This window comes from Uranotaenia lowii, chromosome 3 (genome assembly GCF_029784155.1).
Source record: "Uranotaenia lowii strain MFRU-FL chromosome 3, ASM2978415v1, whole genome shotgun sequence".
Lineage (NCBI taxonomy): Eukaryota > Metazoa > Arthropoda > Insecta > Diptera > Culicidae > Uranotaenia > Uranotaenia lowii.
The window spans coordinates 126584991-126611546 of record NC_073693.1 but is presented as its reverse complement, the minus strand read 5'-3'; the positions used below and the strand labels follow the sequence as shown (position 1 = coordinate 126611546).

Sequence of the window (26556 nt, the reverse complement as noted above, 5' to 3'; positions counted from 1 at the left end):
GCGACACTAGTTTTCGTCACCTACAAGTCAAACCCTTTGACTAGAGGGGTCGCAAGTTGAAATCGGAGCTAAACTAATTTCTACTTGTACTAACACTAGTAGCTTGTACTAGCGAACTCGCGACACTATTTTTCGTCACCTGCAAGTCAACCTCTTTCACTTGACCGGTCGAAAGTTGAAATCGGAGCTAAACTAATTTCTCGCGGTACTAACACTAGTAGCTTGTACTAGCGAATTCGCGACACTATTTTTCGTCACCTACAAGTCCATCCCTTTCATTTGACTGGTCGAAAGTTGAAATCGGAGCTAAACTAATTTCTCGCGGTACTAACACTAGTAGCTTGTACTAGCGAACTCGCGACACTAGTTTTCGTCACCTACAAGTCAAACCCTTCCACTAGAGGGGTCGCATGTTGAAATCGGAGCTAAACACATTTCTCGCGGTACTAACATTAGAAGCTTGTACTAGCGACTTCGCGGCACTATTTTTCGTCACCTACAAGTCAAACCCTTTCACTAAAGGGGTCGCAAGTTAAAATCGGAGCTAAACTAATTTCTACTGGTATTTGTTCCGTTAATCATCATTAGTTTGTTTTAATCTCGCGTATGTACTATCTTCCTATAGAAAAGCCAACAAATTAAATTCGAATCATATTCTTATTTAATCGATCTGAATCCCATTGTCTAAATTTACTTTGCATTAAAAGTGGTCGCGACAGTCAAATTCATAACATTTCAATGTTACGATTGAAATTTCGTGACATTATAAATATCGATGTCGCCGTAGCATTTCCAAAAAAAGGATGTCATTCTTGGTATCGAAATTTTACTAGTTAATGGTAAAATTTTCATACTAGTGCTTGGAGCTATTAATAATATGTAACGTAAACCTCCTACATTGATTCTTTTAATCCTCCCGCCAAGTCCATTGCCCGCTACCATTTGTTCTAACTATTTTGCTGATGAAATTCAACACACAGATTTATCAATCGGGCCACGGCAAATACAAAACACAAGCCCCACACTAGAGCCCGTGCGCGCCGCCCGGTGACAAAAAGAGAGCCGCCTCAGACCGTTTGGGGGGCCGCCGCGAGCTGCATTGAGAGCCGCTGCGTGCTGTTCTGTTAACCAAAAGAGAGACCTCGCACGCCGCTCGGTTCGGACGCGCAGTGAGCTAGCCGTGCCTGTCTGACTCGGCCGCTCGCGCAGATTTCGGATAGCGCATCTCGTCGACGAGAACGAGTGGAAAAGATAGAGCGAGCGTGTTTTTGTTTAGAGCGAGAGTGCGTCAACGGCCAGAACGCAAACGATGAAGTGTTTTGCACGGGAGAATGGTTTGCGTGTGTTGCGCGTGGCTAAAAGAGTGCGTTTTGTTGAACCCTGCGACGTGGTCACCTTCATTCATGATGATCAAAATTCCAAGAGGCATGTTTGCAAAAGTGATTCTCTTATTCCTTGCTGATTAGGTTCAACATCACTTATAAGTACCGCATTTAAGAAGTTTGATAACAGAGTTATCGATAAAAATATTTTAATCTAAATTTTTTTTTTTTTAAGACGCACCTGTTAGGTAGATCGTTTTGCTTGCTGTGCCTGTGACGTCCTATCAAATCAAATTGCTTTGTTCACACAAGAGATATTTGCTCCTATTCCCCTTCAGTTTATTTTAAGAAACAAACCATTTGTTGCTACCCCTAGTATTCGGCAACCTTAGTGGCGTGATTACCGATCGACCGATTATAAGTTTGTTACTTAGTCGGTTTAAATAATAATCACATACATTAATCTACATTTCTCAAGTTCGGATAGTGGTTCGTAGTATCACTCTGCTTTAGTTAGAGTTTACTTTTTTTTAAGAAAGACCTCCTCAGGGCATTCTGAGCATCATTTCTCAATCAACTTCTAAATATTCACCAAATTTTATTTTTATCAGGTTGAAAAACTTGAAATTAAGAGAAATTGACCTAAAAATAAAAATATTTAAACCAGAATTGGTTGAAACAGGTACATACCAATATTATCATTTTCTTCAACAGACAGTTCCTGATAGAACTGTGGCAGTAGTGCTCGAACCCGACATTAAGGAAAGTACCGATGTTTTCAAAACTTCCGCACTATAACTAATCAGATTGTTTGGTGTAAATGTTTCTCCTGCATCGCGTTGAATCGCATTATCACAAACGTAAAACGTAAAACCTGCAAAGAGAATCGATGCGACGAATTTTGATCACTATCGTCCTAAATGGTTTTAGCATTAAGTGCGTAGACTTACCGCTACATGCAAATATCCATTTCCATATCTTTTAAGCTTCTATCCATTTTCAATTTTCTGTATATGTGAACGGAGGTAGTAATTAAATAGGGAAAGAATAACTCTACGTTCCTTTCTTTTCATTTTCAAAAACATAATTGATTGTAAACAGAAAAAAACCACCAAACACTCCAGTAGATGGATTCTGGTAACTGGTATCATTTGTACACCGAGATAAAAAGAATGGTTTTTTTTTAATTCGCGTATAAATTTTAGAAACTTACTAATAAAGTAGCGTTTTTTTTAAATTTTTATGTGCTTGTTTTACAACCTTTCATTGTAGTCCTTTTTTAAAAAAGTGTTATTTAGTCATATATATATATATTTTTAATGCAAGCGATGTTTAGACTGAACATTAAAATCATGGTTTTCATGATTTTTTTAACATGGAACTAAATTGTTTTATTTTTCGATAGATGTAAGTTTCTAATAGCTAAATTCTATTTTGATAATTCACAAGCCTGTATTTGATCGGTTGAGTTAATCACGATAAAGGCCACTCGAAACAATTCTCCTGGGTATTATTTGGATTCATGTACTTCTTAAACGGATGAGTATAAATTTTGCTTTTGTTTCGCATCTCATGTAAATAATATTAGTTTTTTTTTACAGTGCATAATTTGGTTGGAGATGGATTCGAAGTATGAAATTCGATGAATTCACTCGCACACACAAACATCAACATTCTCAATTTTACTTTTTTTTTTGTCATCTCGTCGTGGTCGTCCCACAGATTAAACAACTTACCGTTCAATTATTTCCAAAAAGGCCGTGCCCTGCGTACTTACAATTTCACACTTCCCTTTTATTTGATGCCACAAACTTCTCGAGAACTCACGCCGTAAACAGTAAATTTCGCATAATTTAAAGAATTCCTTTTGAATTGTTGCCAGCTCTGGTATCAATTTAAGGGCTGGTTAGGTTCGCTGTTGGACTGCGCCATTGTAGTGACCTTCCTCTAACCCCGCGTTAAAACGTGACTATCTTTGCCAAATTTCGTTTATAGAATGATCTCTCCCTTGTTGTTGTTGTTGCATGCACGCTTCACTTTAAAACCGTCCCTTTGTCAATACACGAACGGAAATTAAGCTTCAATTTTGAATTGTAAATAATAGTTTGTTAAACCCTTTTACTTAAATTCCAGATATTTCCACATTTGCTTATTTTTCATTATTATTAAAACATTCGAAATCATTTTAACTGTAAATCAGCTCTCATTTCCTTACTAACCCTTGCTATAACTACCACATTAATCACCGTGTTTTTGTTTGTTAATTTTATTTATCGACCTTATCGATGAAAATTAAAAGAACATTTCAACATTATGAAAATTCTTGTCAAATAGAAAGTTAGAAATGTATGGATATTGAAAATGAGAAAGTAGAATTTTATAAGAAGCATTTTAATCACATGCCATCAATTATAAACTTGATAACTTGATAGAATTAATTATTTTCATTTTTAAATTAATCATCTACTAATTTCGAATAAATTCTCTGAAGTTCAAAATGGATATTATTTCCTCGTCGATAATTCACATTTAAAATTGTGATTGAATAGTATTTCAAATGGATGACATTACAGAGGAATTTTTCAACCGAAACTAAAATTGAATTTGAAGAAAAGAAATGTAAATTAATATGGTTGATAAATTACATTATTATCAATTAAATATTCTGACCTGAACTGATTTTTTGTAAGAATTCGAGTTTAATTTCTTATCAAATCTGGTGTTATATTTGATCTATTCTTCTTCTGTGCACTGATTGTTATACCCGAAGTTTCAAATTCTGGCTTTATTCCAATTTTTAATTCGCATTCCGTTTTTGATGTTTTGAAAATACTTGATTTTTTTTTTGTTCAGAATAAGTATCAACATTTCGAATGAATTATTATTGACTAACCGGAAATAAAATTGATTTGAAATTTTGATTCTGATTTATTTTGATTCGTATCAGTATCTTTTTTTCGAGTTTGTGTGATGATTATGGGTTTCAATATGGTTTTAGAAATCAATTTGCTTATTATTGTCCTTTTTTTTGGTATTTTATAATTTCTAACAAAATTTGAAATTCGAAATCCCTCAGCAAATATTAAAGTCTCATTTGAAACTGCACACAAACCCCCCTCCCCCCATCCCCCCACTCGCACTCTCGAAATGAACGTTTTTTTTCGCAATATATTTACGTTATTGACTGATTTTTGAAAATTTGGAAAATCAATTCAGAATTCAGATTCAGAATTCAGATTCAGAATTCAGATTCAGAATTCAGATTCAGAATTCAGATTCAGAATTCAGATTCAGAATTCAGATTCAGAATTCAGATTCAGAATTCAGATTCAGAATTCAGATTCAGAATTCAGATTCAGAATTCAGATTCAGAATTCAGATTCAGAATTCAGATTCAGAATTCAGATTCAGAATTCAGATTCCGATTCAGATTCGGAATTCAGATTCAGAATTCAGATTTAGTATTCAAATTCAGAACATAAATTCTATCAATAAACATTAGTCAACAATTTAACTCAAATTCAGATTCCAGATTTCAAATTTAAGCTCATTTTTCTAGTCTAGTATGCAGTTAGGTTCAAAATTCGATATTCTGAATACATAAACTCAATATACAGAATGTTAACAAATTTTAATCTGATTAGAAAATTGCACTTACCTTGACAGGAATAATCATTAGGAGGCGTATAAACTGAATCAACGAAAGAACTTTCGCTGACCAAATGAGCCACATTTGGGATATCGAAAAATGCTGCTGGTGGCGATCCAGCTTCCAGCACTAGAACCTTCCAATTTTCGTTGGCCGACAAACGGTTGGCCAGCACACATCCGGAAGCACTAGTTCCAACAATGATAAAATCGAACTCTTCATCAGCGATTGGGATTTCTGAAAGGTTATAGGAGTTAATGTAATTATGTAGTTATTTGTCTAGTTATTCTGAAAATTTTTGATTGTAGTTACACTTACGGCTACTTATGAATGACTTTGTGGTCTCGTCGTTGTACTGAGGCAAACTGGCACAGGAACTGTCCTGACCTGTGGACAATTGTGCCAGACTTAACGTAAGAGAAAGCAACACAACCGGGGATATTCGAACCATGCTGGCGTTTTTCGGACGACTGAGCGAAGTCTTCGGTTGCAAAAGTTTTTATAGTTTCCAGTAAATTTTCGTAGTTGCTTAAGCAGGGTACCCAACGAACCAGGATCAAAAACAAATTTTCTTTTACATAACGGTGATTTAAGATGTTTATGTTACATTCAACTATACAGCCAAATGTTGCATAATACGAATGCAGGATAACTAATGCAGATAAAATGGCAAACCGGAATTCGACAGTTTATCCTTGTTCTTCGCATACATAAGATTTTGGAACTTACAGTTGGCCCAGAAAACTTTGTGGTAAAGGTATTGTGATGGTGAATACGAAATTTATAATTCAGAATTCTTAATTCAGTGAATCTAAGTTCTGAATCGAAACTCGGAATGCTGTACGTAAAACTGATATCTGCCTTTCAAATAAAAAGTGTTTTTGAACCTGTTTACAGGTAACTTTTAGACATTTTTACCTTGATTCTTTACAGTGGATTAGTTTCTTTCCCAAGAAACATCTGATCCAACCCCAGCCAGTTCAGTTCAAATTCAAGTCCATTGCAAAAAACCAACTCAAGGAGCTTTACCATCTGAGCCCAATTTATATTGATAAAGAAAAAAAAAGAGTCTGGATGCATCTTTTGCAAATGTGTCAAAATGCAAAACAGGTTTGATGTTCATTCGGAAATCAAGCCGATCTGAACTTATGATCGTACGCCTTCGCTTTTGTTCACTGAAATCGAAGGCAGGATTTGGGAAAATTAATTAAGGGGTCACTAAACTTGCAAGCCGGGATACGAACGCATAAATTTTTAACAGAGGTTCTTCAACTTTTGGGAAATAGGCTGAAGAAAATGAATTGGTTTCCAATACTTTTACAATAATAATTTGAAAGCTTTTAATTTAAAAAAAAAATATTCTGACAATCAGAATTAAGCTGGCCAGCTTACATAATGGGATAACCTGAAAAAAGTCTAGTAAGGAAGTCTTATTTTAAACCGATGAAAAAAATTATTGAAAATACTTAGGTGAATTGGTTCTAAGATTATTTTTTTAATAATTTCATACTTTAAAAATTAGGTAAAATGGTTATGTACCTAACACATTTGTTTATCTACAACTTTTCAGGAAGGTCTTTTACTCAAAAGAAAATTTAAAAAATCCTTAATTGAAAATATCTCTTATCTTGTCTTAATGAAAAAAAAACATGTTTGCGAAATAACAGCTTAATCAAGCCTTAGTAAATCCAACGACTTAAATATTGTTAGGAACAGTGTTTAACATTTCGTAAAATTCCTTTATGGACATTTTAAGCACAAAAGGAATGAATTTCTCAAAGTAGAAGTAAAGCAACTTCAAGAGAAAAAAGCTACTGTTTTCATTTTTAGTATTTCTTCCATATAAAGTATTTTGTTTTCTCATCATTCGTAAAGCTGAAAATCCCGATGGAAGCGATAAATTTTTTCGCTTAGTTTAAACTTGAGAGTCCCTCTTATTAGGCTCAGAATCTTGTTTTTAAATTATCGAATTTAAAAATTTTTTTTAGAAGTTTTATATATTAGGTGGTATGAAAAAACCTAGCAATTGCTTTTGCTAAGCCGAATCGAGCAGTGGAGTAGTCCCTCAAAGTCGGTTGTTATGGATAAAGTTTATTTTGACAGCTTTTTTTCTCAGTCAGGAGCATTTATTTAGGCTTTAGAACAAGATAGTTTAGTATGAATAAAGCCCAAATCTGAAGCCATTGCTCGACAAATCTCCTACACGGAAAATAATAAAAAGGTGAAATTTACCGATATTGCTAGGTGAATAAAAAAAAAGGTAAAATTTACCTCGAAAGAGGGGTGGAAAAAAATTACTATTAGGCACTCGGTATATATTACCTTTTTATTATTTTCCGTGACTTTTAACTTTTCCCCATCGATTCCACCATGTTACAAAACCAATATATGGTTGCTATACTCACCCATATGCTCATCCCCAACACTAACAACTTCTACGGGTTACAACCGCCTGCTTGAGGTTTAAACCTCGGGCAAAACTGGTGGACTTTTGAATTAATTAACACAATTACAGCAGTTAGGGCAAAACTCGCCAATAACTAAGTTGCCTCTGCTAATAAACGAAAACGCTGTATATTTTTTATTAAATTATCAAAAGATTATACAAATATTTTTGGAGAATCATAAATAATTCAACAATGTTACATATGAGACATTTTTCTTTTGAACTTGCTGGTTGTACTCTCTTTCTTTTCTTCCAAAGACTTTATGTACAACTTATTATAAAAATTTGAGTTTATAATAGACCGCTGCAAAAATTGCCTTTTTGCTCCCAAATGTTTTTACTAGAGATGAACCGAATATTCGGTCGACCGAATATTCGGCGCCGAATACCGCCGAAAAACCAATAAGCCGAATTATTCGGCTCACCGTGTAGTTGAGCTAAGTATTCTGCCAAATAGGCCGAATAAATATCTACTACAGACTTGTAAAGGTTTTCAAATTACTTTGGACAATTTATAAAATATTCAAAAGTAATGTTGTAAAAGCTACACAATCATTAAAAACTAATGGTTTCAGCAAAACATCTAAGGCCTATCAGCGTATCTTTCACTGCAGATCATACAGGAGAATGTGACAAGTATCGCTTCATACTTTGATTTTAGTTTATTACAGATTTTCTGGATATATTCAGGCTTGCCAATAAATTCAGTAAAGATTCCAGGATGTCCCGATATTATTTAAATAAACTTCCCGAATTATGTCAGATTATTTGCTAAATCAAATATAAAAAAAATTCAAATTTATCTTTGTGTGGGGCACGAACTGACGTATGGATGTATCGACAGATTCTCCCAGAGAACGCGCCCAGTCTTGGTGCAGCAGTCGGTCAGCTGGGCCGTCGCGTCTGTTGTTGGTTGTGTATAGCGTGGTGGGTGATCTCTAGTACCGATCTATGTTGCACAATCTTTAAAAACTTTCAACAGGATTCAACTTCACAGCAACGCCATCTCTTTAAGGATAAACGCCCTAGAAGCGACTAGTCATTTGATGTCTTTTCAGTTATTGGTGACTTTTTAAAAATTAGAAAGAATCCTATACTCATCCGATAATATCATCTGGTAGAAAATAATCAACTTAAAACATGAGGGACATCAATATGGAGAAATAGAAAGCATTGTAATAATCGCTAAAGTCTTTTTTTTTTCATTAAAAACTCAATAGAATATTTGATTTTGTTGATTTCTGAATTAGCCCAACGCGTTTCCATTGTGTATGTAAGTTTGTATGGCAAAAGGATTTTTTTTTTCATTATAAATCACCCAGGAAATCCAAAAAGCATAAAAAAAGTTTTTTTGTCTTTAATTATTGGTTTAGCCTATTCTTTAACTTCATTTTTTTATAAAATGAGAAGAAGCTCTGTCTTCAAATGAAAAAGTTATAACCATTTAAAAATTAAAAAATCTGAATCCATTGAAAAGAATTTAAAGCTCTAGAGCAGGGCTATTAAATCTAGATTTAATAGCCCTGGCTCTAGAGCAGGGGTTTTCAGATCGTGCTCCGCGGAGCACTTGGTGCTCCGCGAGCACTTTTGAAAGTGCTCCGCGACGTACGCAACGAAAATCATAAACCAACTTTGAAAAATTCTGATATTTTTTATCGTTTCATTTTTATCGTAACATGAGAAAAAAAATTCACTGGGCATAGATATAGTACGAACGAATAAATTTTGTTGACTTGGTTTTTATTGGCGGCTGAATCCCTGCAAGGATGTTGGCAAAGAATGATGGATTGTCAAAGTGCCCTGCTTTGATCGAACAACGTTGTGTTGCAGGACTGAGTGTGCAAAACTTTCAATGAAAAGGCTGTTCTTGCGCCGTACTTGGCGAGCTACCGCTTGGAAAAGCTGGAGAAGCGCTATAATTGCTGAAAACTTGATCATCAGTGGTTAGCGTGGTAAGACGGTAATCGCTGGTCCACTGATGGCATGGGTTCGATTCCCATCTCGGTACTGGGTGTTAAATGTTAATCTTAAGTTGTCCGCGTCATTTATTCAGTCTGTAAAGCCTAAATCGGATAAGACGGTGTTTTTTTAAGTCGTCCGTATCATGGTTGATAATAAAACAGTGGAATTGGTAAATTCGATTCCCATGTCTGAACATGGCTGAAGATGTTGAAAGCGATTGAGAACTTCAAAATTCGACCTGCAGCTTGACGAATCCACAGATGTATTCAGCAGGGCTAGCAATTCTGATGATATTTGTTCGCTCTCAAATTTCTGAATGTTTCGAAGAAGATTTGTTCCTTTGCAAACCGTTGCCAACTTCCACGTCGGGGTCTGAAATTTTCAAACTAAATAATCGATGATTATGTTACGGACAACAATATTCCATGGGGAAATTTCATTGATGTATGTATGGACGGTGCGAAAGCTATAGTTGGAAATACTGCTGGAGTCGTTGCCAGGATCTAAGAAAAGACCAAAAATTGCGGTAGTAGCACTGACCATACTGACTGGACACTAGATTTGGTTTTCTGGTTAATTTTTCCAACAGTACGCAATATCGATTCCAGAGTGCGCATCGATCGATTTGAAGAAATGCTATCCCAGTTAGGAAATGCCACCCAACTTTAAAGAAAAAACAGACAATTAGGGCATTTTATGTCACATTTTTCAGGTTCGTCTCCTGCCATCGGTATTGCGAACCTACAAAATCTGAGAAAATAAATTAGACAGAGAATGGATGAATTTTTGATCTAAGTGTCATTTCAGTGTGATCAGTGGTAGTTGTCCTTCATCGACATGCACTCGCTATGAATAAACTACCATCATCTTTGGAGGAAGTCTTGGACGAAAGCATAAAAATAATCAACTTTATTAAGGCTCGACCGAAAAATTCAAGGTTATTCAAGGTGTTGTGCGAAGAGATGGTTAGCCTACCGAAGATCGCTGGATATCTCGTAGAAAGACGTTGTCTGGCCTGTTTGAATAAAGAATGACTTCTGTCTTTCAATGCAAGGTAAAGGAATAACAATCTTCGATTAAAACGGCAATATCATGACTATCAAGAGAAAAATCAAATTTTGGACAGAATTCTTCTGCCGTTTTCACAACTTATCTATGTGAGTATGGATTTCCACATAAATCGCAACGAAGACAAAAAACGATCTCGACTTAACGCGGAACTAGACGTCAGGCTACAACTGACACAAATTTAACCAAACTTGTTACAGCTTGAAATAATAAAAAAAAAACAAGACTATTCAAAGAATAGTCATTCATTACTGATTTTATTGACAACGATGACAAAACACATCTTATTAAAACGATAAATACTATCAAGTTTTCAATACTCGGGTTTTTCATTCTTTCAAAAATGTAGGTGCTCCGCCAAAATGTTTGGTTTTAAAAAGTGCTCCGCCGAGCAAATGATCTGAAAACCCCTGCTCTAGAGCTTTTAAGGTCTCGATGACCGAGTGGTAATCACATTGAACCCACTTTAGGCATGGGTTCGATTCCCAGCTCGGTAGACGATGTAAATATTTCTTAAAACCAAAATTCATGAAATGTTTGAATAGTTTTCAAATTAGCGTTCATAAACGCTTAAATTCACAAAAAAATATTTTCTAATATATCATTAAATATTTTCTCTGGGGTACAAGCTAGGTTTGTGGTTTTTTTTTTTTTAATTTACAAAAGGTTTTATCAAGGCATTTTACTTATAAAGTTTTTATGTGCTGGGAGTATTTTTCCTAACTTTTGGTTAGAAGAGGGGGCCCATAAACATTTTCATACAAAATTAAAATTCGTAGTTCTAATTCAGGACTGAATGAATTCCAAAATTTGCATAGCTTTCTTAAGCAGTAAAAACTACAAACAAAAGTTATGGGAGGTATGAGAATAAATATAAATTTGAAATTTTTATACAAAGATTGCAGCGGTTTATTTTACAAATATGGCATGTAATGTTAAAACTGTATAATTGCCAAAGGTTATAGTAAACTTCTGAAATTTCGAAGAAAGCAAAACAATACGTCAAGAGTACCAAATGTATTTGTTTAGAACCGACATTTTAACCGCTTAAGTAATTTCACTTTATCAATTTTTGGGTTTTTTCTGAGATACTTTCTTTTTTATAACAGGAAGATGTTTAGTCACCACAGCTGCGGATGCCTTCTCGCCCAACATGTACATGAGGACGTCGTCGGTTGTTGCAGATATCGAAACAGGAATGACGCTGGAATCTACAACCCGTAGCTTGTCAATGCCATGCACTTGGAACGAGTTGTCGACAACCGCCTCGGGATTGGAGCTCTGCCCCATTGGGCAGGTTGTACTAAATGATCGTGCAGACATTGCCAACGAGCGAATCACGCATCGCCAATAGTCATCGCTATCGAATTCCAAGGATTGAGGACAATTCGCTGGATAGATCTGTACCAGTGCAGCTCCGCGTTCTTGCAGGGCAGGCATATTCAAAAGCTTGGATGCAATCCGGATTCCTTTCAGCAAGTTTTCGACGTCTTCTTCATCGGATAAATATTTTGGATCCAGCAGAATATCAGCATCTGGATCTGATGATAGCAGCTTCATGTAACCCCTTGATTTGGGATGCAATAACGTGGTAAACAAATTTACATAAAAAGCGTTATCATCTGGAGGAATTGAAACCGAACCTGGTTCAATACTTGCCATTTTCTGCATATCTGAATCTAAGAAATATTGCGTTGAAGATCCAGCGTCAGGCAATATTGCTATGTTAGGATAATCTGGTTGACGATCGGTTCTAGTACTGAGGTACCAAATTGATTCCATATTGTTAGGCAGGGTAAGTCGTCCGCCACCTTCGCCGAGTTGATTGACATCATCTGCGGTCAGACCATTGACATATTCAGCAGGAAACGAAGACTTGTCCAATCGCACCGATAGAGCATTGAACGCTACCTTATCCATCAACGACTTTCCAACTGGAAGATCCTTGAGTACAGGTATACCCACTTCGCTCAAATCATCTTGAGGTCCGATTCCCGATAAAAGAAGAATTTTAGGAGAACTGTTTGCGCCAGCCGAGAGGATAACTTCTTTTTGAGCATAGGCATTAAATATTTGATCCCCGAATGAAAACTCCACTCCGGAAACAATGTTGCTTTCTGGTTGAAAAAGTACCCTACGAACAGAAGCATTCGAGATAAGTTTAAGGTTGGGTCGGCTTTGGAGAACTGGTTCTAGGAACGCGTGATATGCCGAGGATCGTAGGCCACCGACCGACATGACCTGGGCCGGTGAGAATCCGAACTGATTATGGCCGTTGTAATCGACACTAGCGATTTTTGCTTGGGCTGCACTTTGCATCATTATGTCATAAACCGGCGATTTGTATGGAAGGTTTTGCACTCTCAAAGGTCCTTCACGTCCGTGGAAGAACGGATCTTCGAATTCGGTAAGACTGGCGTTCTCAGAAACCGTGAAAAACGGAAGCAATGCATCCAGGTCCCATTCGTCACTCTCCGAGTATGCCACCCAACGGTCGTAATCGTAACGATTTCCTCTGTTGTAGAATTGGTAGTTAGTGTTGGTACCCCCACCGATACCTTTGGCGACAATAATACGGCACTGCTTGTTGATGAAACCTGGTGACAAGAGAAGAAAAACGAATTTCATGTCATACATTCTAACGTCAGGTGGTTAAATTCTGGCGATTTTTTGTGTAAGCTATCATTTTTTCCGAATAAGCAGCCAAAAGTGTAATAAAGAACTTCGAAAAAGCTCAGTCAGGTTCTAGAATAATGTTCTTATTGATACTATCAAGTTTCAAGAAGAGCCTTTTTCTCCCATTGGAAACCTTCATTCAATCAACATGTACCTCTAAAAGTTCTGAAGTTGTGACAACCATTTCAGAGCATAAGCGCTCCGATTGCAAGCACTTAAAGTAAACGGACCTTTACGCGGAACACCATCCGGGTCGATCTGCAACATCAACTGCATGATTGAGTTTAAGCATAACACCACAAATCTCCAACCATTCGAAAAATGGATCCCTGCGAGCCGCTCTCGACAACGTCAATACTCGTGTAGATTCTGCCTCAAAGTCAATCTCTCGTTTTGAGAAATTACATAGATTAGAACTCATCGTGTCCGGGAATCCGGTATCTAATAAACGAGGACCTGAATGTTTACATAAAAAATATTGCCAAAGCTATTGAGTTCGATGCAGCTAAAACACCGCTCATACATTGCAAAGAGCTCCGGTCCGAGGTAACGAATATCTCACGCTCTTGCAGTTTTCGATGATAACCCTCCGGGATGAGTTCTACTTCTACAGCAAATACCTAGCAAAACACTATGGTATCAAAACGTCGCAACAGAAAGTAAAAATGGATCTGTGTAATGCATAGCTTTTGATCTACTGGTCGGAGAACAGAACGGTACTCATCGCAACTTTATGCAACCCACCACGAACGGATCTTTCTGAGTCTGAACTTCAAAATCTGCTTTCATCCTACCAACTTGTGCTCTTTGGAGACTTCAATATCAAATGGCTTCCTTCGTGTGTTGAGTGCGATCAACTAGTTGACACTCTTCGGGCCTAATGCAATGTTTGAGATTCGTGTTTACCGCTGCGAACAGCTAAACGTGGTGGATGTTCAAATTTGTAGTTCAACGATAAAATTCGTATGGAAATAAAAAACCAGAACTATGCATATGATGGAAGCAAGTATGCCAACGAAAACCGAAAGTTTGAGATTAAGAACCAATGGCAAAATCAAAGTTTCTCAGCTTGCATAAAAAAAGCCTGCTAATGAGGTAGTCAGAATATATTACGCCGAAATCATTAAATTGAAGTTTTATGAATTTAATGACACTTTTTCGTAAAATCGACTTATATATTATCGAACATTGCGATACACATACGTGGATTTTATTTGTTTGTTTGAAATTCTAATTATGTTGTCAGCACAACATCGGATAACGCCGAGGCGGGCGGTGGATGCAATTTGATATTAGGGCCGAAATTTCATGAAGCGAACTTTGTCACAATGCAAAGTGCAAAGTAATTCAAGAACATTCAAAACAAAGTTTGAAAAGGATTTTATACTAATTTTTGACAGTTGAAAAATGTGCAAGCGAATCTGGTTATTCTAGAAAATAACAATAATACATCGAATTTCAGAATCTTTAATCTCAATTAATCATCTCAAACAAACATCACAGCTATTTGAATTGAAAAAAAAAATCAATGGGAGTTTTCACTGCTTTGGTATAATTGAAATTTGTTTAAAAAGGTAACATAAAGGAATGGGCCTTCCGGAAATACCAAATAAAATGTCAATCCTAGAGTTGAATGAGTCCGCCTGGAAAACTGGTGCTTCTATCATAGGTTTACAATCCGATGAATTCGGTTTCCGGAACAGGAAACAGCATTCCTGGAAAGTTTTGTTTTACGCTGCGGACCTGATTTGGAGCTTGAGCAACGGCGAATAACAACTGAAGGAACCATCAGTGTTAAAAAATGTCCACAATTCCCAATTTTACTGTTTTTCCACTTTTCCACTTTAGAGCAAGTTCACTGGTGTTGGGAAAAAGTGGTAGAAATTTTGACATTTTGAAAATTCTACCATGCAAAAATGTTTTCAAGATCTTTGGGCGTTGTATTTTTTTACAGCACTGTTTTTATTTCAGCCGTATGTGATATAAATATTGCTGTTTTTGCATCACAGCATGCGAAAATACAACACGTGTTGTAAAAAAACTTGAAGGCCACAGGTCTTGAAAATGTTTAAGCATGGCAAAATTTTCAAAATGTGCAAAAAGTGATAAAATTTCTAGCACTTTTTCCCAACACCAGTGAACTTGCTCTTAGAAAATGATTTTTGGCAGTAGGAAAAAAATCGTCTCCGTTTATCCAATCGACGCCTACTCCGACCTTTATATTTTTTGTCAAAAACACTAGCACTAGCATTCATAGTTCTGATATGACTCAGTAGAAACTTGATTAACAGACTTGGAAGTATCGATTAGAACTTGTGTTGAAGCTATGAATCATCACAGAATCATGCTAGAGGCGTTCTTGAAAATGCTTAGCAGGTATGTTCTTCAAAGTCCACTTTATTAAACCTTTGCTTACTTGGAAATAAGATTCAAAATTCACTCTAAATTTTCAGAATTGGGATGCAGAATCAGATTCGGAAAATTCAGATATAAAATTCAGGTTCCAAATTAGGTTTTTTCACTTTTCTCACAATCTAACCTTTCCTAATAGAATAATTTCAAATAAAAAAATACTAAGACTCAAGTTAAAGTCGATAAAAATAGAGAGATTCAGAATTTCGATTTAGAATGTAGTATCCAGTTTTAGGATACAGAAATCCGAAATTCGGATTCTGATTTCATATATGCTTATTGAAAAAAATCTTACTTACCCTGGCATGAATAATCATTCGGAGGCGTATAGAGCGAACGGACAAAGGAACTTTCGCTGACCAAATGGGCCACATTCGGGATATCGAAAAAGGAAGACGGTGGCGATCCCGGTTCCAGCACTAGAACCCTCCAGTTTTCATTCGCCGACAAACGGTTGGCAAGCACACATCCTGGAGCACTCGTTCCAACAATAATGAAATCGAACTCTTCATCGGCGATTGGAATTTCTAAAAGGTTGTAGAAACAAAATTTTTAAATTATTTCCCTAAAATGTTATTTAATTGAAATAAATATACACTTACGGTCATTTATGAAGGATTTCGTGGTCTCGTCGTTGTACTGAGGCAAACTGGTACAGGTACTGTCCTGGCCAGTGGACAATTGTGCCAGACTTAAAGTTAGAGAAAGCAACACAACCGGAAATATTCGTCCCATGCTGGCGTTTTTCGGACGACTGAGCAAAGTCCTCGGATGAAAGAGTTTTTATAGTTTCCAGTTAATTTACAAAGGGCCTTATCCAGGGTACCAAACGAACAAGTTTTCTTATATACATATAACAGTAAATTGAAGTGTTTATATATTTCAGAGCATTAAACCATACTGCCGAATATTGCATAATACAAATGCAGGATAACTAACGCAAATGGTATTGCAAACCGGAATCCGACAGTATATCTATTTTTTTCTCATACATATGATTTTTGAATTTATATTTGGATCCGAGAACTTTCAACGAAAGGTATTGTCATGGGGAATACATAATTTTTAATTCTGAATTTTGATATCTTAATCTATATGAACTCTGAATGTGTATTCAGAATCTAATGTGAATCGAAATTATGAATTAGAATTCTAATTGTTTATTCTGAATGTGAATTTCAAATCTTACTTTCAGATCTCAGTACAAAATTCAGGTTAATGTGCTTCAATAACTATTTGAAGTTACCAAGTACCCGTTTAAATATTATTTCCTTGCTCCTGTACCGTGGATCAGTCTTTTCCCTAAGAACCCCCAGAAACATCTGATGCACACTCAGTAAGTTCCTTTTTTTCGGTTCTAAATTCAAATAAAACTCATTGCCAAAAACCTTACCATCTGAACCCAAAATACAGGATGCATCTTTTGCAAATGTTTTGGAAATAAAAAAACAGGTTTGTGATGTTCAATCGGAAACCAAACCGATCAGAAGTTATGACCGTACGCCTTCGCTTTTGTTCGCTGAAATCGAAGGCAGGATTTGGGAACATTAATTGAAGGGTCATTAAACTTGGATGCAGCGACAAACTTTAAAGGGGTTCTTGAACTTTGAGAAGTTAAAATAATAACTTTTTAGATTCACTCACGACACACTAGTTGTAACGAAACTTTTAAATTTAGGAAATACTGGAAAAAAAGTTAATCTTGAGCCATAGAAACAAAATGCAAGGAAAGGATTTCCATGGTGTGTACTCTAAACGTGAGAAATGTTTAAAAACTCTCCACCTAAAGGTGACAAACATGGTCGGATTCATGCATTGATCCGTTTCTCGAAAGCAGTATTGAGGACGGTTAGAGAAACAACAAAAGAGGCAATTAACTTAAGCAATAACAACAAATATCTACAGTTGGGTACCCAAGCAAACTCTTTAAAATTTAATAGGCATAGGCGTTGTTTTGCACAAGATTTATTAAGTGTTCGTAGGCGTAGGTATAGCTTTTTTAAGAAGATATCCACAAAATGCCTTTTAACCCTAATTCGTTCCAGAACTTTTATCACTCGTTGAAGTTAGACACTTTTTCAGGATTGGAAACTTTGTAACGTAACTCAAGTTTAACTTTGGACAATAATCGGCTACAGTAATTCATTTTTACGTTATTCATTCTGGGGACGGAGAGAGGGGGTGTTTGCTAAGCTCTTCAAAGCTGTTCGCAAATAATCATTGCCGGGAAATTGTTTTGTAGTTTTGTTACATAGTAGAATCGCTGGGGAATGATGGAAAGATGAAATTTTAGCCGGACTCGTTCCTTAAAACCTGACAGAACTGTTTTTGTTCCGATTCCCCAGTCATGATGAAATTCCCGCGGGGAATCGAAATCAAAACAGTTCTAGAAGGTTTAAAGAAACGATTTGGAATTTCATCTTTCAATCATTCCCCACCACGTTACACATGCTAGTTGTGTCTATTAAAAAAAATCACTTTCATTTACACTTCACCTGTGAACCGGGCGTAACGGAGGAAAATTTTCGCTTTTGCAGTTGACGAAAAAGCTCAATTCGCTTCAAACGACGAACCCGCTCCAACACCATTATCGGGAGTGAAGAAAGTTTTAAAAATATTATTGGGACTTTCTGATGCATTTTTCATCGCATAACCCTATTTGGTTCGATAGAGTCCTAAATATTAAGATGCCGGTGCTCAAATCCAAAAAATCGAAAATTATTCTGAATTGAATCCTTATCCTTGACTAGTTATGATTCCAAAAACAAAATCTGATCTAGTCGCGAAAGCCATAATGATGGTAAAACGACTATAATCGAAACAAAAAAAATCTGATCTAAAGCTCTTGATTCTTAATATTTTCTGAATCTAAATTATAATCCTTAATTTATAACCTAATTTTGAACGTGATTTGTGAATCTTAAATCAAAATCTTTGATCGGAACCTGAATTCTGATTCAGAATGCTAGTTTATAGACATGCAAATTGTGATACTTCTTAAAGTAAGCTTATTAACTTTTTTTTATTTTTTTTTATGACAACAAGGTCTTGGTTAGTATGCTGGAAATTCAAAAAAATTTGAATCCTTTTTTTTTCAAAATTGGTTTCATTTTTTTCGGGAACCAGTTTTGAATTCGAAACCCTATGCGTTCATGCAGAATTCGTTATGTATTCTAACGACTCTATTTACGGTATTGGGAGCATGTAAACATGAAGAAAATCTTTACCGGATGTGCGAAAGTATATACAAGAGGCCTGTATAAAACCAATGTTTCCCGTTCTGGAAAACGTTAGTCTTAAGTTGGTTCGCGAAATGAGAACGAGCGGAATTTCGCTGCTGTCTGTATTAAGTTTCATCGTCGTCTCGGTATCGGGCCAGGATGCATCTCCTTACGGGGACATTTTGGCACGGTTGGCCATCGAAAGCAGTAAGTTCAAACTTTATTCTAAGATTTTAATCATCGGTTGGGTTTTTTTCCTTTGTAGGGGAGAGCCACCTGCGACCAGTAGTTGATCTCTTGTGGTAATTATCGACCGGGTTGAGTAATCCTTTTATTTTTCTCTTGTTTAACAGAAATCCCGATAGCCGATAAAGAGTACGATTTCGTGATTGTGGGTGGATCGGCCTCGGCATCGGTTCTTGCCAATAAGCTTTCGGAGAACCCGGAATGGAGTATTTTGCTGCTGGCCAACGGAAAGATTGTCGAAAGTAGCGAGGATGTCCCCCGGAACGGGATTCTTTCCTCGAATGGACAGTTTGCTGCCTACGAGTTCAGTCCACCGAATGACTACTCCTGTCAAGGTAAGAATTTGCCTAGGGCTTATTCGCTACTCGCTAATGAGGCCGCTAGTCCTATTGTTATCTAAATAATATTGTTGCTAAATATTTGGTGAGCTCGCAGAAAAGCTAGTTCGGCTAATTATAAGTTCCTTTTAACAAGGATTATCGTAAAAGCATTTTTTTATTTTACCCCTCAAATTATGCAACACCTAAAGTTTGATCATAATTTATTTGTCAGATACCTCTGAGGAAACTATTACTCAGGATCTTTCGAATGAGATTGAAATGTCTGAAGGTGTAATGCCATTTGAAATGCGCTTTTTGCGCGGCATGCACATCGGTTGTACTTTATAAATTCAGAATTCAAATAGTTTGATTTCCTTCTAATCAAATATGTATTTTATGAATTGTCTCCATTCCAGCTATGATCAACAAGCAGTGCAAGCTGATTCGAGGTGTTTCGCTTGGCGAGGACTCAAACATCGATAACATGATCTACTCTGTGGGCAACAAGGAGGATTACGACCGTTGGAAGTGGGCAGTCGACAGCAAATCATGGGGATACGAACGGGTCCTACCTTGCTTCCGAGAATTGGAAAGGGCCAACCTGACAGAAATTTTCGACGAATCCTATCATGGTTATGAAGGTCAACTGCACGTCTCCAACGTTCCGTACGCATCTCCGGTACGCGAACTCTCTTTGGCTGCAACGGCTGATGTCGGATATGCCAAAATTGATTATAACGGAATTTCTCAAGTAGGATTTTCCCCGGTACAAGCGATGTTGAACGAAGGACGACGAGATTCGGCTTATCACGCGTTCCTGGAACCGATAGCGCTCAGCAGACCCAATTTGGACATTATTCTTAGCACATCGGTCAGTAAAATCATCATTGAACACGAATCAAACAAAGCTGTCGGGGTCAAATATTTCTACCGGGGTCAAGAATACGTGGCGAAAGCTAGCAAAGAAGTGTTGCTAGCTGCAGGTGGAATGATCTCCCCTAAACTGCTTTTGCTGTCCGGTATCGGCCCTAGAAAGCATCTCAAGAAGATGGACATCAAATGTCGGGTAGATCTGCCAGTAGGTAAAAACTTCATTGATCAACCTGTGTTCACTGGATTGTCGGTTGTTGTTAATGCTTCCTGCCTCCCGGAAGCCTTTTTGGAACCACTGAGTTCTTGCGATTTTGATGATTACAAACGAGGACAAGGCCGGTTAACGATTCCATTTGGCTATGAGACTATCGGATTCTCCAATCACCATAGAGACAAAAAAAGGGAATGTCCAAGCCTAGCCTTTTTACAGGGCGTTGGTGGCCTGAAGCCTGTTTTCGATAATGCTCAAAAATTGAAAATGTACAACCTGGCGCCTGGTTCAGTTCAATTTGATCCCGAAATATTGGAAGGAAACTATTTTATTGAGCTTCTCCTCATGCTACTGCATCCAGAATCTCGTGGTTATCTGAAGCTCAAATCAGCTGATTACTTGGACAAACTCTTAGTTGACCCTCGATATCTGAACGAGGACGAGGATGTCGAACATCTACTACATGGCATAAAAATTATCAAAAAAATATTGAAGTCACCCGTTATGAGCCAGTGCGATGCTCGTTTGCTTCCCGTGTATCCGCCAGATTGTCCGAAGGAAAACTTCGAATTCGATAGCAAAGATTACTGGCGCTGCCTGATACGATCGTTATCAGTTCCAGCTCGCAATTTCTTCGGTGCTTGTAGAATGGGACCGAAGGAAGATCCGAAAGCGGTCGTCAATCGCAAACTCAAAGTGTACGGTGTTCGCCAGCTTCGAGTGGTTGATGAAAGCGTGATTCCGGTTTCGCTATCCGGATTCAACTATGCAGCCCGATATATGATCGGCTTGAAGGCATCCGGTTTCATCAAAAAACGATACGCCAGTCCAGAGGGAAATAAAAGAACCGTTCAGGGAGAGACATGGGATGAAGATGACGATGACGATGATGATGCTGCAGATTTAAGTTGAAAAGTATAAAACAATTATGTAAGTTCACAAAAACAAAAGCACCGAATTTTGAAAACTTGAATAAAAATTTTCCACAGATTAAATGATTTTTTTAATAAAAAATATTTTTAAGAAATTGGACTTTACCGTGTACTTAACCACATTTGTATGGTAAAAAATATGTTCTAGACAAGTATGTCTTCAATGAGCACCGAAACTACTGAACAGATTGACGTAAAATCGGCACTGAGGCCACGAATTGTTCCTAAGAAGTTTAGAGCTCTCCCCCTCCTTGAAAGAGGGGCGAAAATTTAGGATAGAAATCACTAAATATTGGGGTTTTCGTGGGAAAGTTTCAACAAATTTAGTACGTACATGTTCATTGTGAAGATAAGAAGCATTTAATTCACTTCATGAGCGTAATCGATGACAAACTGTCAAAATCATACTAAATAACCATTAATCAACGGGTTAAAATGAGCTGATGTAGGAAACATTATGCGGATTTTTTTCTCCAGGCGAGTCATGCTTAGTGAGCTACTAGATTTCGAAAATAAAACTGGCACCTATCAAATCAAGGGCTACTGTATGCAACATGGGAATCTTGTTTAATCTCCACTTGGAATAATGTATCATTCCATATTCCATGCTTATATTTGAAACCATGCTAACGATGTTGCATAGATTAAGGGGTATAAATAATGGAATAGTTTTGTGCAAGGAACCTGAAATGTACTGGCACTGTTTTGAAGTAAGCCTAAAATATAGGTTTTCAGAACTGTTTTGTATTAATATGCATATTTCTAATTCAATTTTTCCTTAATTGATTCTCTTTTTTTATGTTTGGCGATCGACAGATTTTTGTGTTTTTCTTGGGAAATCCCGGCATGCAGTCTATTTTAGAGCAAAAACGATTTTTGCTTTTTGTATCCAACGTTTCGATCCGTTTTGGATCTTCTTCAGGGACTAAAAAATTGTATTTTTCAATTAATTTTTGGCCGATTACAATTACAATTGATTCTCAGGATTACATTCGCATCATCTGGAAAGAAAAGCGTGTTAAAGAAACCTTATCCAATGTTCGATCCATAAATCTTAGTAAAAGTTGTTAACCAACCAAAAAGAAAAAAATAGATTAAAAACAAAGATTTCGTGAACCTAATTCATTCCTAGCTTTTATGAAGTTGGAAGTTTAGAAACAGAGAGAAAGTTTAAAACGAATAGCTCGGATATTGAATTATTTTAAATCAAATAATGTCAACTGCCCGATCCAGTTTTCCTTATATTTTCAAATTTTTCAAGGGGACCCCTTCATTTAGTTCTGATTATTATTAATGATATAATAGTAGCAGATTATTTGAACTTCGACGCCCGCCTCGGTTAAACATCGCGCGACTGAAGCAACCTGAGGTCGCGGCAGACTACGCGCAATCGGTCGAAGCAGCGCTGCCGGCAGAGGGCGAGCTTGACGAAGCCCCTCTCGAGGACTGTTGGGATACCATCAAAACAGCCATCAACAGTGCGGCGGAGAACGTCATCGGTTATGTGGAGCGATCTCGACGGAACGACTGGTTCGACGAGGAGTGTAGGAGGGTGATGGACGAAGAAAATGCCGCGCGGGCGGCAGCAGTGCAAAGAGGCACCCGTCGAAATGTGGAAAATCACCGACAGCGGAAGAGGCAGCGAGTCCGACTTTTCCAGGAGAAAAAGCGCCGCCTGGAGGAGGAGGAGCTCCAGGAGCTGGAGCAGCTGCATCGTTCCCAAGAAACACGAAAGTTCTATCAGAAACTCAACGCATCCCGCAAAGGCTTCGTGCCGCAAGCCGAAATGTGCCGGGATAAGGACGGGGGTATCCTGACGGACAATCGTGAGGTGATCAAAAGGTGGAAGCAGCACTTCGATGAACACCTGAACGGCGCACATGCAGGAGATCAAGACGGTGGGGGAAGGTACATCGCCGGCGTAGCCAACGACGAAGAGGAGCCACTCCCAACGATGAGTGAAGTTAAGGAAGCCATTCGCCAGCTGAATAGAAACAAGTCGGCTGGGAAGGATGGCATCGCAGCTGAACTCATCAAAATGGGCCCGGACAGGTTGGCCGATTGCCTACATCGGTTGATAATCCGGATCTGGGACATAGAACAGCTACCGGACGAGTGGAAGGAGGGGGTAATATGCCCCATCTACAAGAAGGGCGACAAATTGGACTGTGAGAATTACCGAGCGATCACTGTCCTCAATGCCGCCTACAAAGTGTTGTCCCGAATCCTACTCCGCCGCCTAACGCCACAAGCAAACAGATTCGTGGGAAGTCATCAGGCCGGCTTCATGGAGGGACGGTCTACGACGGACCAGATATTCACATTGCGGCAAATCCTCCAAAAATGCCGTGAACACCAAGTCCCTACGCATCATTTATTCATCGACTTCAAAGCCGCATACGACACGATCGACCGTAACGAGCTATGGAAAATCATGGACGAGAACGGCTTTTCCGGAAAGCTGATCAGACTGATCAAGGCGACGATGGATGGAAAGCAGTGCTGTGTGCGGATTTCGGGTGAATTGTCGAGTTCATTCGAATCGCACAGGGGGCTTCGACAAGGTGATGGTCTATCCTGCATGATGTTCAACGTGGCGCTAGAAGGTGTTATTCGACGAGCGGTGGGCGAAATGCGGGGCACGATTTTCAACAGATCCAGTCAACTTATCTGCTTTGCCGATGAAATTGATATAGTCAGCAGATCATCTGCGGCGGTGGAGGAGATCTACCGCAAACTGAAACGCGAAGCAGGAAGGATTGGGTTGATGATTAATACGTCCAAGACGAAGTACATGCTGGCCTGCGGATCCGAGACCGACCGAACCCGCTTGTCCAGTAATAACAAGGTCACGATCGACGGCGACGAGCTGGAGATAGTCGAAGACTTTGTCTATCTCGGCTCACTGGTGACCACAGACAATGACACCAGCCGTGAGATCCGGAGGCGAATTATCAGCGGAAGTCGTGTCTACTATGGACTCCACAAGCAACTGCGGTCGAGAAGACTTAGCCCTCGCACGAAGTGTAACCTGTATATGACGCTCATTAGACCGGTTGTTCTCTACGGGCACGAGACATGGATATTGCTCGAGGAGGACCTGCGTACACTCGGAGTATTCGAGCGACGAGTGTTAAGAACCATCTTTGGCGGCGTACAGGAGAACGGAGTGTGGAGGCGAAGGATGAACCACGAGCTCGCGCGCCTCTACGGCGAACCCAGTATCCAGAAGGTGGTGAAGGCTGGCCGGGTACGCTGGGCGGGACATGTTGCGAGAATGCCGGACGACTGTCCTGCAAAACAGGTGTTCGCTACGAATCCGGTAGGAACAAGACGAGCGGGGGCGCAACGAGCGAGGTGGTTAGACCAAGTGGAGCGTGATCTGGCGAACGTGGGGTGCCCGAGAAATTGGAGAACGGTTGCTATGAACCGAGTGAATTTTAGGAATTATGTTCGTCAAGTTATGTCGTGAGACGGAACACTATGTAAATAAATAAAAATAATATTTAATAAACAAGTTACAATTCTGTATAACACGGTTTGTTTAACAAAGTCCAAAACATACAATTTCATTGTAGAAATCCACATAAAAATTAAGGATTCTCCATAAAACTGTTAAACACTTATTCAAACTTGAGAGACAAATTCTGATTAAATGTCCAGCCTCGAAATATAATTCTAGTTTAAAAGGTCCAAATTAGAACTGACAGAGTTCTGCTTTAGAAATATAATTAAGAATTAAACTGTGGAATAAATTTGCTAAATAAAAATAAAAAAAAGCGAGTGATTCAAAAATCTTTGTTGGAAATCTTTACAGATAAAGAGTTCAAATCTCAATAATACCAGAATTTAGAATCGATGCGCGAAATCCCAATTCAGATTTGAAATATTGCTTGTAATTTCAAATTCTTACCAATCAATTGAAGTATTTAAAAAAGTTTAACGATTATGTTGTTGTTTTTTTTTTAATTGCGTCATCAAAACTCCAAATCAACATTGGAATTAAGCAAATGAATTCAAAATATAAATTTAGATGTGAAATGTGTTCAAGAATAGAAATGCCAGATCAAAATAAATTTTTTATCATTTCTAATGTTTACAACATCAAAAAAATTATTAAAATTATAGATTACTATATGTAAATGTTTGCGGAATGTTATGAATTCAAAAAGCCAAAATTTCAGAGCAAGGGTAAGCTTTTGAAAAAGTTTTCTAAAATGATCCCTTGAGTTCAAAAAAACACACTTTTCAACTAAACGATCCGTGATCACAATACAGTTTAGCACGATAGACCTTATATTTATCCAAAAACTATTGTTTTTCCAATGATTGCCTGCTTAAAAAGACTTTAAAAATTCATTTTGTCTCAAAATTTTTTTAAAGAAAATAGTTGAAGCGTTTCTAAATGGAAGCCAAGCCTCCTTTAATTCAAAAAAAAAAAATCACCATTTTTTTCGCTCTTCGAAAATGCTTCTAATTTATGTGCGAGATCAAGTATCGTTCTAATTTTTAGAGCAAATAAATTTGAAATTACATGCTTTCAGAATCTTGGTGGCTGGTGGCAGGTAGCTAGTACCTAAAATTTTCAAAAAGATATAAATAAACCAGAAAACTGGAATCAAGTAGATTCTCCTCTAGTCTTTATTCCGAAGCATGTTTTTTCGATTTTTTTTTCTTAATCTTTGAATAACGTTAAAGTGGATTGATATAGATAGGCATATTTTCCCTTTTTTTTGATAACGTGCTGCTTTAAAGCGTACCCCTTTTTTTGCTACCTGATACATTAGGAGCTTTCCATAACTATAAATTTTGTTTTAATCTAGAATCCTTAAAGAGGGGAGGGTTTTTTATGAATCTGAATAGCGGTGCTGAATTTTGAATCAGAGTTCACAATTCGAATTTTGATTTATGAAATAAAAATTGTCCACGAATTTTGTCGTAATCGACAAAAAAATTAACAGAATACGAAATTTTATATTTACTCACTTTCCACAAATGAATAGAATTTCAATCAATGTAATTTGTTGTTCTAAATTTCGTTAAATCTTTTGCGCTAACTAAATGTCTTCAATGCTTATTCAATTTCATGAAGGTAACTATTAATCGAACTAACATCTTAAAATCATTCGAAAAGAGATATCTTGTTACAAATTAAACGTGTTATAATTCATGCGAATTTGAGTCCTACCGTAATTAAACTTATAGATTTCTTCAATCA

At 37.5% G+C, this 26556-nt stretch overlaps 2 protein-coding genes across 2 annotated transcripts; one reads left to right on the top strand and one right to left on the bottom strand.

Moving 5' to 3' along the window:
* Positions 1-11449: 11449 nt before the first annotated feature.
* Positions 11450-16318, bottom strand: LOC129756538 (glucose dehydrogenase [FAD, quinone]-like). Its single transcript, XM_055753448.1, has 3 exons — positions 16138-16318; positions 15835-16062; positions 11450-13044 (listed from the first exon to the last, which is right to left on the bottom strand). The coding sequence occupies exons 1-3, from the start codon at positions 16268-16270 to the stop codon at positions 11513-11515; spliced, it is 1893 nt and encodes a 630-aa protein (XP_055609423.1). The 5' UTR covers positions 16271-16318; the 3' UTR covers positions 11450-11512.
* Positions 16319-18829: 2511 nt separating this feature from the next.
* Positions 18830-21401, top strand: LOC129756596 (glucose dehydrogenase [FAD, quinone]-like). Its single transcript, XM_055753506.1, has 3 exons — positions 18830-18963; positions 19110-19337; positions 19739-21401. Exons 1-3 carry the CDS (start codon positions 18849-18851, stop codon positions 21316-21318), a joined length of 1923 nt encoding a protein of 640 aa, XP_055609481.1. The 5' UTR covers positions 18830-18848; the 3' UTR covers positions 21319-21401.
* The last annotated feature ends 5155 nt before the right edge of the window (positions 21402-26556 follow it).

What these genes read in the sequence shown, in the direction of transcription:
- LOC129756596 (XM_055753506.1), top strand. Translation starts at nt 18,849, where the DNA reads ATGAGAACGAGCGGAATTTCGCTGCTGTCTGTATTAAGTTTCATCGTC. An exon ending in ACGGTTGGCCATCGAAAGCA is followed by an intron (nt 18,964 to 19,109) that starts GTAAGTTCAAAC and finishes CTTGTTTAACAG; the next exon opens with AAATCCCGATAGCCGATAAA. An exon ending in GAATGACTACTCCTGTCAAG is followed by an intron (nt 19,338 to 19,738) that starts GTAAGAATTTGC and finishes TCTCCATTCCAG; the next exon opens with CTATGATCAACAAGCAGTGC.
- LOC129756538 (XM_055753448.1), bottom strand. Translation starts at nt 16,270, where the DNA reads ATGGGACGAATATTTCCGGTTGTGTTGCTTTCTCTAACTTTAAGTCTG. An exon ending in GAAATCCTTCATAAATGACC is followed by an intron (nt 16,063 to 16,137) that starts GTAAGTGTATAT and finishes ACAACCTTTTAG; the next exon opens with AAATTCCAATCGCCGATGAA. An exon ending in GAATGATTATTCATGCCAGG is followed by an intron (nt 13,045 to 15,834) that starts GTAAGTAAGATT and finishes TCTTGTCACCAG; the next exon opens with GTTTCATCAACAAGCAGTGC.